This window comes from Schistocerca nitens, chromosome 1 (genome assembly GCF_023898315.1).
Source record: "Schistocerca nitens isolate TAMUIC-IGC-003100 chromosome 1, iqSchNite1.1, whole genome shotgun sequence".
NCBI classification, from domain to species: domain Eukaryota; kingdom Metazoa; phylum Arthropoda; class Insecta; order Orthoptera; family Acrididae; genus Schistocerca; species Schistocerca nitens.
In genome coordinates this window covers 1308608400-1308621853 of record NC_064614.1, presented here as the reverse complement: position 1 = coordinate 1308621853, position 13454 = coordinate 1308608400, and the positions used below count along the sequence as shown (strand labels likewise).

Here is a 13454-nt window from a genome sequence, read left to right as displayed (position 1 = left end):
TATCATCATCAGAATGCTAAAACTTAACTAGAAAAATATATAAGGTACAGGTAATGTACATCACAAAGTTACATATGTGAAAATTCTCAAATAAAAACCGAAGACTGTACTTACGTGAAATCACATGTCAACTTTTAAATTTTCAGCAACAGTGCTTTCGTCAAATGACATGTTTTTGTTCAATAAGAATATAGGTCATAATAAAACAGTCAGTTATCACAGAATAGTTAAATCATAGTTGCAAGCGGCGGCACAAGTTAACTCCTGTAGTCGGCTAAGACCGGCACATACACAGCGGAAGAGGCATCAGACTAACTAAACGGCATGTAAGTGGACACTGCCAAGAGATGGACACGAGGATTAGTAGTGCCATCTAGTAACCAAACGACAAACTTACAAATATCTGCGCTAAGAGTAAAATTACATAGCTGCTGGATGATGATGATGATGATGATGATGATGATGATTGGATTGTGGGGCGCTCAACTGCGCGGTCATCAGCGCCCGTACATAACTGAAGGTATACATTAGTAAGTAACATATAGTACCCAGATAATAGGCAATACGAAAATTTGCAAAAATAGTAAATAAGCCTTTTTACAGGTAGTTTAAAAAAAAGTAGAAGACTGCCAATGACAGTTGAATAAGGGAAACCGACATTACCGACACCACTGTGAGGAAAATTCCAAAATTCAAGGAGTTGTAAGTAACGGCTCTAAACACTGCAAGAAGTTTTTATTGCGCAACTGCAATTGTCCGTTAAGAACAAAACTGTCTTTAAGCGACAGATGATTGAAAATATCCAGCTCTTCAAGGATATCTAGCCCCAGGGGCTCAGCATTCCTTTGCAGGGTACGGGCTTGGCGACCCCGGGCTGCCTGAGCTGGGGACTGGTAAGCGCCACCAGTCAGTCCCCTGTCACCGTAACCTCTGAGCATACTTCAGCGACCACCGTGCGGCGCGGCGGTGGAACGTTGTGTGTCTCAGGGAGTGGGGATCTTGGCTTGACCGCCCGGATCGCGAGGATGGAGTAAACCTCTATAAACAACCCCTCAATCTCAAGGTGTGCTGCGCACTGTTGAGGTGCATGACTGTTGAGGTGGAACAGTCGTTAGCGGGCAACCTCTGGGGAACCTGCCGCACCTTAGCTGTATGAGGCTTACCTAGGCACGCGGGGTTCTGTCTAGGTGCACGTCTAGTTCCTAGCTGCTCGTGGGATCGAGATGGAACCCTCGAACTTTTCTTCTCCTCCTCCCAGCGGAAAGGGTGGGCCGCTGGTAGGTTCTAACACCCAATCTCACAAGAGGGCTCGTGTAGCCAGTTCTCCTGATTCGGGTAGTAGTAACAGAACGCATGCTGCTTCGCAGAATGTGTTTCTTATAATTAAAAGAAAAGATGGGAGTGTTGAAAAAGTTTCGCCATTTTATATACAGAAGGGCTTAGAAGGTATTGCTGGCACGTTAAAGTCTGTAAAGCGCTTGCGAAATGGCACCTTGTTGGTTGAAACATCTAGCTTCCAGCAAGTCCAGAACCTTCAGAAGGCACAATTTCTTGGGGAGTTTGCGATTGAGACTGAATTTCACAACACCTTGAACTACAGCAAGGGTGTTGTGACTTGCAGAGATCTCGTTGACATTCCCCAAGACGAACTGAAGGCTGAATGGTCTCGGGAAGGAATTGTCGACGTGCAACACGTTATGAAACGGGTGGATGGTACTCTCATAAAGACTGACTCATTTATCCTTACATTTAACAGCACCAAATTGCCAGAGCATGTGAAGGCAGGTTTCCTACGTCTCTGTGTACCGCCTTATTACCCCAACCCCATGCGGTGTTTTAAATGCCAACACTTTGGACACACTACTCTTGGCTGTAGAGGGGAAGCCACTTGCGGGAATTGTGGTAAAGCCGCCCATGAGGGAGTTGGTTGCTCCTCTCCTCCCAAGTGTGTCAACTGCTCTGGGGATCACCCTGTGTGGAGTAGGGAACGCAGAGTTTTCCTTGAGGAACGGAAGATCCAGGAACTTAAGACCACGAAACGCATCCCGTATGGTGAGGCAAAGAAAATTTACAAGTCCATGCAGCCGCCCACGTTCGCTGCTTCCTTTTCTTCCGTTCTCAAACAGCCAGTGTTGAAAACCGATGCCGCTACACAAACGGAGGTTGCTACTGCCAGCACTAGCACGTGTGCTGCTGCCGTTCCTGCGAAGCCTGCTGCTTCCCCACCGGCCTTCTGACCAGGCCGTGGTTGCTGACATCATGGAACTCCCTGCCCCTTCCCAGGTCCAGTCTTGTGCACTGCCCAGCGCTGCTACACCCCCTACGGTTTCTGAGGTTTTGGCTCCAATGCCACCTCAGGCCAGAAAATCTAAACCAAAGCCAAAGGTAAAGACTCGCCCACTAAAGGAGACTGAAGTTATACAGTCTGCTGATGCTGATGTCATTCTCTCTGACGTCCCTCTCGACTCCTCTTCAGAGGTGATGGAGGGTGATGGACTGGGGCAATCATCTCGCCCCAAAACTGAGCCTCCACCTGTTGTGGGCTCTCCTCCCCGACAGAAAGTGAGAATGAAGGTACTCCCACGCTGATAGATGGCTCCCATTACACAGTGGAACATGAATGGACTCCGGGCACATGTGGAGGAACTGAACCTCCTAGAACGGCAACGCCCCCTGTGCTTGTGTTTACAGGAAATGCATTTAAAACCATCTGATGCTCCTGTACTAAGGGGCTATACGTCATATCGCAAAGATGACCTGACTGGAGAAAGGGCAAAAGGCGGAGTCGCCGTGTTTGTCAATAATGACCACCACTCCTCTGTTCTCCCCCTGCATACTGACCTGCAAGCAGTTGCAGTTGAAATTCATTCCCGTCGGAGGCTTACCGTTTGCTCCCTTTATTTACCCCCTCTGGATGCAATGACCTTAGACGCTCTCACAGATCTTATCGACCAACTCCCCCACCCATTTCTCCTCCTGGGAGACTTCAATGCCCATCATGTCCTGTGGGGCTGCACTTCTCTTTGCACTCGAGCTCGAATTTTGGAGAGCCTCCTAACATCTCAAGTATTGTGCATCCTCAACACAGGTACTCCGACTCATTTCTCTACTGCTACTGGGTCATTCTCAGCCATTGACCTATCTTTCAGCTCTCCAACCCTCACTGACTCTGTTCACTGGGAGGTCATTGACTACCTTCATTCCAGCGATCACTTCTCCATCTGCATTCATCCCCTGGATGGTGTATTGCTGGAGCAGAGGCCGCCATCATGGATGATTGGCAGAGCTAACAGGCCACTGTTCATTCGGTTGGCTGTCTTTGAAAGCCACAACAGCGTACAGGAATGGGTGGATCACATCACACTTGTGATCCATCATGCTGCTGTCCATCCCAAAGTCTTCTGGCCCTCTTAAGCGGCGCCTTGTGCCTTGGTGGACAGAAGAGTGCCGTTCAGCCATCCGGGACAGGCGTGCGGCTCTTCGCCGATTTAAACGCCGTCCAACAGCGGTCAATCTTACCGCCTTTCGAATCGCGAGAGCCAGGGCACGCCGTGTCATTACAGAGAGCAAGAAAAGGTCATGGCAGGCGTTCCTGGACTCCATCAACCATTCCACTTATTCCACAAAAATATGGGAAGCCATCCGGAGGATCTCCAGTAAACATAGCCGTTTACCAATAGCTGCAGTCCTGAACCAGGGATGCCTCCAAACGACACCCAGAGCCATTGCTCAGACGCTGGCAGAGCATTTTGCACAAAGTATTGCCACTGCAAATCAGGATGCAGCGTTTCGTCGCTACCGTGCGACTGTCGAAAGAGCGACCTTGGACTTTCGGTCGAACAGTTCTGAGGCCTACAATTCCCCTTTCTCCATGTGGGAACTTGAATCGGCACTTACAGAGACTTCTGACACTGCACCAGGTTACGACCGCATCAGGTACTCCATGCTTCGACATCTGCCAGCGGCGTCGAAGGAAATCCTCCTCGAATGTTTTAATCTCATATGGCAGACAGGAGTGTTCCCCACCTCGTGGAGGGAGGCAATCCTCATCCCTCTCGTCAAACCAGGAAAGGACCGCACATGTCCCAGTAGTTATCGTAGTATCGCCTTGACAAACTGTGTCGGAAAGACCCTGCAACGGATGGTTAACCGGCGTCTGGTCTGGCTGTTAGAGACCAGACAGCTCCTTAGCCGCTTTCAGTGTGGATTCCGAAAATTTCGGTCCACGGTCGACAACCTGACCCTCCTAGAGGCGGCTATTCAGCAGGCTTTCCTCCGTCAGCATCACTGTATCGGTATCTTCTTTGATATCAGTAAGGCATATGATACTACTTGGAGACACTGTATTCTTGCACAACTGCATCAATGGGGCTTTCGTGGTCGCCTCCCCATTTTCACTCGGTCTTTCCTGTCTCAGCGGTTTTTTCGGACCCGCGTTGGTAACACACTGTCTGATCGCTTTGAGCAAGAGAACGGTGTCCCCCAGGGCAGTGTTTTAAGCGTTACCCTCTTTGCCATAGCCATCAACAGTATAACGTCTACACTGAGGAGTCCAGTACAGCGCTCCTTATTTGCGGACGACTTTGCTGTTTTCTGTTCCTCCTCCAGTGTTGCAACCGTGAACCGTCAGTTGCAGCTAACAGTGCGGCGGTTAGAGGAGTGGGCTGCAAAGACGGGTTTTCGGTTTTCTGCCGATAAGTGTGTTTGTGTTCATTTTAATCGTTCTCGTTGTCTTTTTACTTTGCCTGCCTTGCATATGGGGGATACTGTCCTACATTTTAGAGACACAGTGCTGTTTCTGGGCCTAATTTTTGACTCCAGGTTGTCATGGCTGCCACACCTACGTGACTTGAAAGCCAGAACCCTGAAGGCACTCAACATCCTCAAGTGCCTCAGCCACAGGTCTTGGGGAGCGGACAGGGCGCGTCTCCTTCAGGTTTACCGAGCTTTTGTGCGTTCACGGTTGGACTATGGGTGCACAGTATATGGGTCAGCGAGGCCGTCTTATTTGCGGATCCTTGACGCTGTCCACCATGCTGGGATTCGACTGGCCACGGGTGCTTATCGGACCAGTCCCATACCTAGTCTCTGTGCTGAGGCTGGCGAGCCGCCACCTACCATCCGGCGGCAGCTCCTGATGGTGCGCCAGGCTTGTAAGTTTCTTGCAGCTCCCAGCTCGCCTGCTCACCATATTGTTGCCCATCCACCTCTGGACTGCCTTTTTTCCCGCCGTCTACATCTACACCTACATTTATACTCCGCAAGCCACCCAACGGTGTGTGGCGGAGGGCACTTTACGTGCCACTGTCATTACCTCCCTTTCCTGTTCCAGTCGCGTATGGTTCGCGGGAAGAACGACTGTCTGAAAGCCTCCGTGCGCGCTCTAATCTCTCTAATTTTACATTCGTGATCTCCTCGGGAGGTATAAGTAGGGGGAAGCAATATATTCGATACCTCATCCAGAAACGCACCCTCTCGAAACCTGGCGAGCAAGCTAGACCGCGATGCAGAGCGCCTCTCTTGCAGAGTCTGCCACTTGAGTTTGCTAAACATCTCCGTAACGCTATCACGGTTACCAAATAACCCTGTGACGAAACGCGCCGCTCTTCTTTGGATCTTCTCTATCTCCTCCGTCAACCCGATCTGGTACAGATCCCACACTGTTGAGCAATACTCAGGTATAGGTCGAACGAGTGTTTTGTAAGCTACCTCCTTTGTTGATGGACTACATTTTCTAAGGACTCTCCCAATGAATCTCAACCTGGTACCCGCCTTACCAACAATTAATTTTATATGATCATTCCACTTCAAATCGTTCCGCACGCATACTCCCAGATATTTTACAGAAGTAACTGCTACCAGTGTTTGTTCCGCTATCATATAATCATACAAAAAAGGATCCTTCTTTCTATGTATTCGCAATACATTACATTTGTCTATGTTAAGGGTCAGTTGCCACTCCCTGCACCAAGTGTCTATCCGCTGCACATCTTTCTGCATTTCGCTACAAGTTTCTAATGCTGCAACTTCTCTGTGTACTACAGCATCACCCGCGAAAAGCCGCATGGAACTTCCGACACGGGCTACGTTGCCGTTTGGGATCCGTGTGCAACGCGTACTAGAGTCCCTCGGTGTGGAGTCTGTACAACCTCAAATCCAGGGTTTTAACCGCCTGCCACCCTGGTTATTGAAGATGCCCGGAGTGATTTTAGATTTATTGCAGTACAAGAGAGGTTGCACTCCTGCCACCGTTTTTAATGCAGCATTTTCTGCCATTTTATCTGAGCACCACGACTATGTAGCTATTTTTACGGATGGGTCGAAACAAGGGGATTCCGTTGGTTGCTCAGTTGTTTTTCCGGATCGTGTCCTCAAAGGTCCGACTGCCTCAGACTTTTACTGTCTTTGATGCAGAATTGTCTGCGATCTTGCGGGCACTGGAGCAGATGAGACATTCTTCCTCTCCTAAATTTGTTGTCTGTTCCGATTCACTCAGTGCTCTTCACTCATTGCAACGTTTGTATCCGGCAGACAAAATTGTCCAGACCATCCAGGATGCCCTCCTCCAACTACAGCGATGGGGGAAGGTGGTGGCTTTCTGCTGGGTTCCGGGGCATGTCGGCATTGCTGGGAAAGAAAGGGCAGCTCTCGCAGCCAAGGAGGCGTGTCTCGCCCCACAAGTATCTCAGTGTTCTATCCCCCTGCACGCACTCACCTCGCTGTTGAGCTCTCGGGTCATGCGTCGGTGGGAGGGTGAGTGGCTGGAAGTGACTGACAATAAGCTCCGTATAGTCAAGCCCACAACGCGTGTGTGGTGTACTTCCTTTCAGTCCCGTCGACGGGACAAGGTTCTCCTCACTCGGCTTCTGATAGGCCACAGCCCTATGACGCACGGCTTCCTGCTCCGGCGAGAGGACCCTCCAGTGTGTGGTGCTTGCGGCGTCCAGGTCACTGTGCGTCACGTTTTATTGGATTGCGTTTTATTTTCTGACCAGCGGGCCGCGGCTGACTTGCCAGCGGACCTGCCATCTCTTTTAGGCAACACTCGGACGAAAGTGGCTAAAGTTTTAAAGTTCTGTGTCATGTCAAATGTTTTTACAAACATTTTAGGGAGAGGATTTTAATTTGCTCACTGTGTGACAAGCTCGTCCATATTTTATGTAAGTGGCCAGCCAATAACAATTTCCTGTGACATTCTTGTTGCTATGTTTCCCCTTTCCTTAGGTTTTACTTTCTTATGTAGCATTTTCCTTCTTTTCCTGCTTTCTTTGAGTGTGTGCTTTAGTTTTATTAGGTCTGTCCACATTCGTTCCTTTTAATGTGTGTCAGGGCGCTGATGACCTCGATGTTGAGCGCCCATAAGCCCCAACACACCACCACCACACCACAAGGATATCGAGTCGGAGACCTTTTCTGAAGCGGAAGAACGAAAGTTCGATTCTTGGCTGGTTCCAATTTTTTTTATTTTTTTAATCGGGACTGGGTGAGTGTTGTGTTTACTTTCATATCGTCATAATTATTATTACTACTGAGATGGCTGAATGGATACTACCCACCAGCCAATAAATCGAAAAAAAAACGGAGCTTTCTTTGTTTTCTGTTTCCGTGGAAGAGAAAAGCTTTAGGCAGTCGTAATGTATGCAAATCCACATGTGCACATGGGGCACACATTTTTTGTAGCGTGGGAAACGTTATCTTAAGGATGTGGGGTGGGCCGCCTTTGAAGCAGCCTAGGGTGGACTTTTCATCCCGCTCATACCAGTCACCAGAGACATATAAAATCAGAAGAGCTACAACCCATTTTTTCTGAATCATCCATCATCCAGTCTTTAGAAAGATCTGGCTCTTTCAGTCAATTCAGGAGCGGACTGCCTATCTCTAATTTAGAGACAATAAAAGAAATTTTTTTCTTCTTATGTGATTTGTATCTAGAACACTAACTTAAAATATGTAATATCAAAATATGAAGCAGGAAAATGTTTGCAAAAAAATGAAAGAAGGATATTTGCATATATAGTTAAAAGTAACATAATCTGCACCGTTCGCAATTCTGCCTGTGACAAACTGCCTGTTGGTTTCTGTCCCGGGTTCTTAAGTCGACGTTCGACTGATGGTTTTTCTGACGCTCCGCCAGCATGATTGACTGGCATTGTCAAAGTTTCATGCACCATTGCTAGTGGTGGACTGGAGTGGAGCTCCCGGGCACAGACTATATGTATCTGGCGCACCATCGTCCGACGGTTTCTCCGTAGTCATTTCTGGTGAAAAGCTTTCTACTTTCTTGTTGAAGCTGTTCCCGTGTTTGAGTATTTCCACAGCTTCTCTGAACAAGCGGGTGTGACAGTGCTTCTCTACAGCCAGCACTTCCGTGTCGGTGAATTTTACTACACGGTCGGTGTCACAGCGCGTGCTCTGCCACGGCCGATTTCTCCACCTGCACCAATCTGCAAAGCCGCTTATGTTCTGTGATCCTGGTGTTGGTCGATCGCCCAGTCATTCCGACATAAACTTTTCCGCATATGCATGGTATGCGGTGTATTCCCGACATTGCAAGTGGGCCCCTTTTCTCCTCTGCCGATCTGAGACACTCTTCGATCTTTGTCGGTTTGTAAATACTCTTTACGCCGTGTTTGCGCTTCATACGGCCGATTCTGTCCGTCACTTCGCCGAGTGTTTGACTCTGTTATACTTCTAATATAACTTGTGCAGTACCAATTGCTTCTCAGAACACTTTCCAGGTGTTGCATTTTGCGTCTGAGTTGCTGCGGCTCACATACTCGTCCTGCTCGCGTTATGTGCGTATTGGTCATGCCTCTTTTCTGGCTCGGGTAATGATCTGATAATTGGTGCAGGTATCGGTTCGTATGAGTCGGTTTTCGATACACACTGTGTCCCAGGTTTTCACCATCCCTTGCGACGAGCACATCTAGAAATGGTAGTTTTTGGCCTTTTCTATTCCATGGTAAATTTTATGTTGGCATGGAGGCTGTTCAGGTGTCTTGGGAAGTCACCGAGTTGTTCCACACCATGGCTCCACACAACGACGTTTCTGTACTACATTTTATGTTTACAAGGTGTTAAGTCCAGTGCCTCAGCTGCAAAATGTTCCATAAAGTTGGCCACCATTGGATTAAGAGGACTACCCATGGCGATGCCTTCCACCTGTTAGTAGAAGTTGTCATTCCACGTGAAATAGCTCGTGGTGAGACGTGCGTGAAAGAGCTTTATGATGTCTTGAAAGAAAATGGAACAGACGGGCTCCAGAGTGTCAGCAAATGGAGCTTTCGTGAACAAAGAAACAACATCAAAGCTGACCAGAAAGTCGTTTGGTGCACGTTTCAGTTCCTTCAGATTCTCAATGAAATGTCCTGAGCCCTTTGTGCATGTGTCAGTCTTCCCCACGTGCGGTTGCAGCAGAGAGGCCGTGTTTTGCCAGTTTATACGTGGGTGAGCCAGGAGCGCTGACAGTCGGCTTAGTGCAACGTTATTCTCATGGATCTTAGGTGATCCATACAGCCGAGGTGATACGGCTTCTGTGTTGCGCAGGTTCCTCCGTATGTGCGCTGGCAGAGAAGTCGCCTTGCTTAACCCTTTCGTGGGCAAAATTATTGAGCAGTTTTTTTTAATGAATGGAGTGCATATAGTAATTAACAGATAGGTATATTTATCATACAGAATATCAAATTTGCTCCAACTGCGAAAGTGAGGTCACACAACAAGGTGGGAAGTATTCTTCCCACTGCCCTTCCTTGGAGTTAAATGAGAAAAACAACTTTTTCAATATATGTCACATTTATTTGATAAATTTACTTCTCTTGTTACAATGATTGTACACAATTACTTGCCATGAAATTTTCTGAAACATGGGTCTATGCAAAGTGCTCTTTTCCGCAGCTTTGGTACTACAATGGCGGCACGTCCAGCAGGTTTCTCCTAAAATGGGTTGATGCTCCCCTCCAGCCACATGACGAAAATCTTCAGGTACTTTACCCCTTTTTGCCAGAAAGACAGGTTTTTGTCCACGCCTTCTTTGGGATGAGAAGCCAGCGATCAATTGTCTGGCTAGATGGATCCTGTATGTGAGCTGATCATGCTGTCCACTTTTACTTATTTTCGACAGGATAAAACTGTTCACTGCAGCAACGTCCACCAGGAAATAAAATATTCTGTGCCACCATTTTACAGAACGTCTGCCAAGAGCATACCTTTCTCGTAATTGATCAAACTTATCGACACCACCCATTATTTTGTTGTATTCTGCCACAACTTGAGGACAAGAAATCTCTGTACTAGTACCATCCTCGTTTTTCCTTTTCACTGTGGCTGTTTCTCATAGGTTATGAATTGAGGACAGGATAGTGATTGGACGGTTATCCATCCATTTTACTGCAGAAATGGCTCCTGTTTCAAACTGGAATCCTCCTCGTTCCAATTTTACGTTTTCCTTCATAAATTTGGGTAAATACTATAGCTTTGATGAAAAAATCACAAACTGTCACGCAAACAGCACTGAAAGGCTCCTCTACGGAGCAACACTCAGCTATACATTGCCTCTGCGCGTAGGTACAGCAAACACGGCGGGAACTTCCTATTGGAAGTAGTACCCTATACTGTTCACGAGGTGGTAGCACCGTACAGAGGTGGGAACTGGGAATCCCACGGGACTAGGAGCGAGTTCATTGTAGTGGGAAGCATGTTTCCCACGGCTAACGAAGGGGTTAACTGATTCGTATTCCGTGTGATACGCTACGTCAGAGTGGAGCTTTGTGTTCAGTACGTCAGCGGGTCTAATAGGTCCTGGATCTTCTGCGCATAATCTTCGGTCGACTGTCGCATTCCCTTATCGGCAGGTAGTACCAATACACCCTTGTCGGCGTTCAAATTCTTAGTAGCTTGAATGTCTTCTTTCTTCCATTAATACCGATTGCGCAACTTCTAGTTTCTTCAGCTTCTCTGTGAAATGGCCTAATTCCTTCATGTACGTATCAGTCTTCCCCACGCGTGACTGGAGCAGAGAGGCCAAGTGTTTTGCCAGGTTTGATGTTTACGGAAGTGCCACTCGGTGACTCTGTGGAGCACATGGGTTCCATTTTCCCCCCAAGATAGAACAAAGCACTTTCATGCATGTCTCGCCACGAGCTATTTCCCGCAGAATAGCAACTTCTACAAACAGTTGGAAGGCGTCGCCATGGGTATTCCTTTAGACCAGTGGTGGCCAGCTTCTTCATGGAACATTTCGAAGCAGAAGCACTGGATTTGGTACCTTGCAAACCTAAGGTTTGGTACAGATACGTCGGTGATACCTTAGTTGTTTCAAGCCACGGTGAGGAACAGTTCGCTGACTTCCTAAGACAGCCTCCATGCCAACACAAAATTTACCATGGAATAGAAAAGGTCAAAAAACTGTCATTTCTAGTTGTGCTGGTCACAAGGGATGTTGAAAACCTGGTACATAGCATGTATCGAAAACTGACACATACGGACCGATACCTGCACAAACTATCAGTTCACCACCGGAGCCAGAAAAGAGGCACGATCAGTACGTTCGTAACGCGAACAAGACGAAAATGTGAGTCGCAACAACTCAGACGCGAAATGCACACCTGGAAAGTGTTCTGAGGGCACTCCACAAGTTATATTAGAAGTATAACAGAGCCAAACACGAGCCAAGTGACAAATCATAAAAAGAAATGTCGGGTAGGGGCTTTCTGCCGTACACTTCCAGAGGGACGGACAGAATATGCCGTATATCGCTCAAACACGACGTAGACTATTTACAAACCGACTAAGAAGATCAAAGAGTGTCTCAGATTGGCAAAAGAGAAAAGGGACCCACTTGCAATGTCGGGAATACACCGCATACCATGCACATGCGAAAAATTTATGTTGGAATGACTGGACGATCGATTAATGCCAGGATCACAGAACTCAACGGCTTTGCAGGTTGGGGAAGGTGGAGAATTCGGCCGTGGCAGTGCTGTATGAGTCGGACTCGGAAGGTTTGGCTGTAGAGAAGAGCTATGACACCCGCTTGTTCAGAGAAGCTATAGAACCACACAAACACGAGAACAGCTTCAACAAGAAAGAAGAAAGCCTCAAGGTAAACGGATCCTGGCTTCCCGTGCTGCAGCGAACGACCGTCGCAGGTAACAAGAGGAGAACCGCACCGGAAATGGCCATGGAGAAACCCTCGAACGATGGCGCGCCAGGTACATAGTCTGCGGCCGCGAGCTCGGCTCCAGTCCACCACCGGCAATGGAGGGTGAAGCTTTGACAATGCCAGCCGCTCGTGCTGGCGAAATGTCAGGAAATTCATCAGACGAACGTCGGTCGAAGACAGAAGCCAACAGGCAGTTTATTAACAAGCGGCCACGAAAGCCTTAACAATTTTGTAACTTTACCTGTACTGATCGACCACATATTCCTGTGTTTGAGGATACACCCTGCTTCTCGGGTACTCAATAGGTATGACGGTAATGTAATTCTGGGTATTTTCAGTTTGATGAGAATCCATCCTGCATATCTTATTAATGGATGATGTCACAGTAACAAGTGGAACCATCTGAAACGAAAGCAAAAATAATAAGTTAAACAACACATATCTTTAAAGGAACCATTTTGCAAACAATAAATTTAGTATTTAATGAGCCGATTAAAAAAAAATCAGGATTGTACTTAAACGCAGTAGTACAAAAAACAATTTATCATTATCACGTTACCTTCCTCGTGCACATTGAACATTCATTTAGCCTGCGTCTACCACATAACGTGCTTTTAAAAACACTGCATGATTAGTTGTGTGTACACCCAAGTAACAGTTCCGAGCTCTGAAGTTTCAATTAGTGAAAGTAATGGAAAAATACGATCGCGATACCTCGATCAGCAATACAGTCTCTGTCTTCTTATGGTCTCTTGTCTTCTTGTGGCAGATCACTAGCTTGCTGCAATTTTGTTGTAAATAATAGACACCTGTTAAACGTTGCCGGCCGTTGTAGCCGAGCGGTTCTAGGCGCTTCAGTCTGGAACCGCGCGACCGCTACGGTCGCAGGTTCGAATCCTGCCTCGGGCACGGATGTGTGTGATGTCCTTAGGTTAGTTAGGTTTAAGTAGTTCTAAGTTCTAGGGGACTGATGACCTCAGATGTTGAGTCCCATAGTGCTCAGAGACATTTGAACCATTTTGTTAAACGTTTAGACAAGTTCATCTCTGTTGAATCTACAGTTTAACCCTTTGAAGAAATTCACATTTCGCACAAATTAAAATTTAATACAATTGGAGGTACAATTTAAGTAGAGTGCTAAAAAATCAGGTTAGGAAAAACAACTGCTGAAATTTTACAGGGCTGCGATGATAGCAGTGGATGAAATTTCCTCACGGATTAAAATCATGTGTCAGTCTGGGACTTGAACCAACTAAGCTAGCGAGTCACGGCTCGTGTTTCCCCCTCACGGCTA

The 13454-nt window shown here is 47.3% G+C and overlaps 1 protein-coding gene across 5 annotated transcripts in view; it reads right to left on the bottom strand.

Annotated features, from left to right (window-relative positions):
* LOC126202618 (putative FERM domain-containing protein FRMD8P1) overlaps positions 1-13454 on the bottom strand; it is a 359262-nt gene that overhangs the window by 234076 nt on the left and 111732 nt on the right. For all 5 annotated transcript variants that reach the window (XM_049936880.1, XM_049936881.1, XM_049936883.1 and 2 more), the window contains one exon: positions 12402-12562. In XM_049936880.1, coding sequence (XP_049792837.1) covers positions 12402-12562 — 161 coding nt within the window. The remainder of the gene's footprint in view (positions 1-12401; positions 12563-13454) is intronic.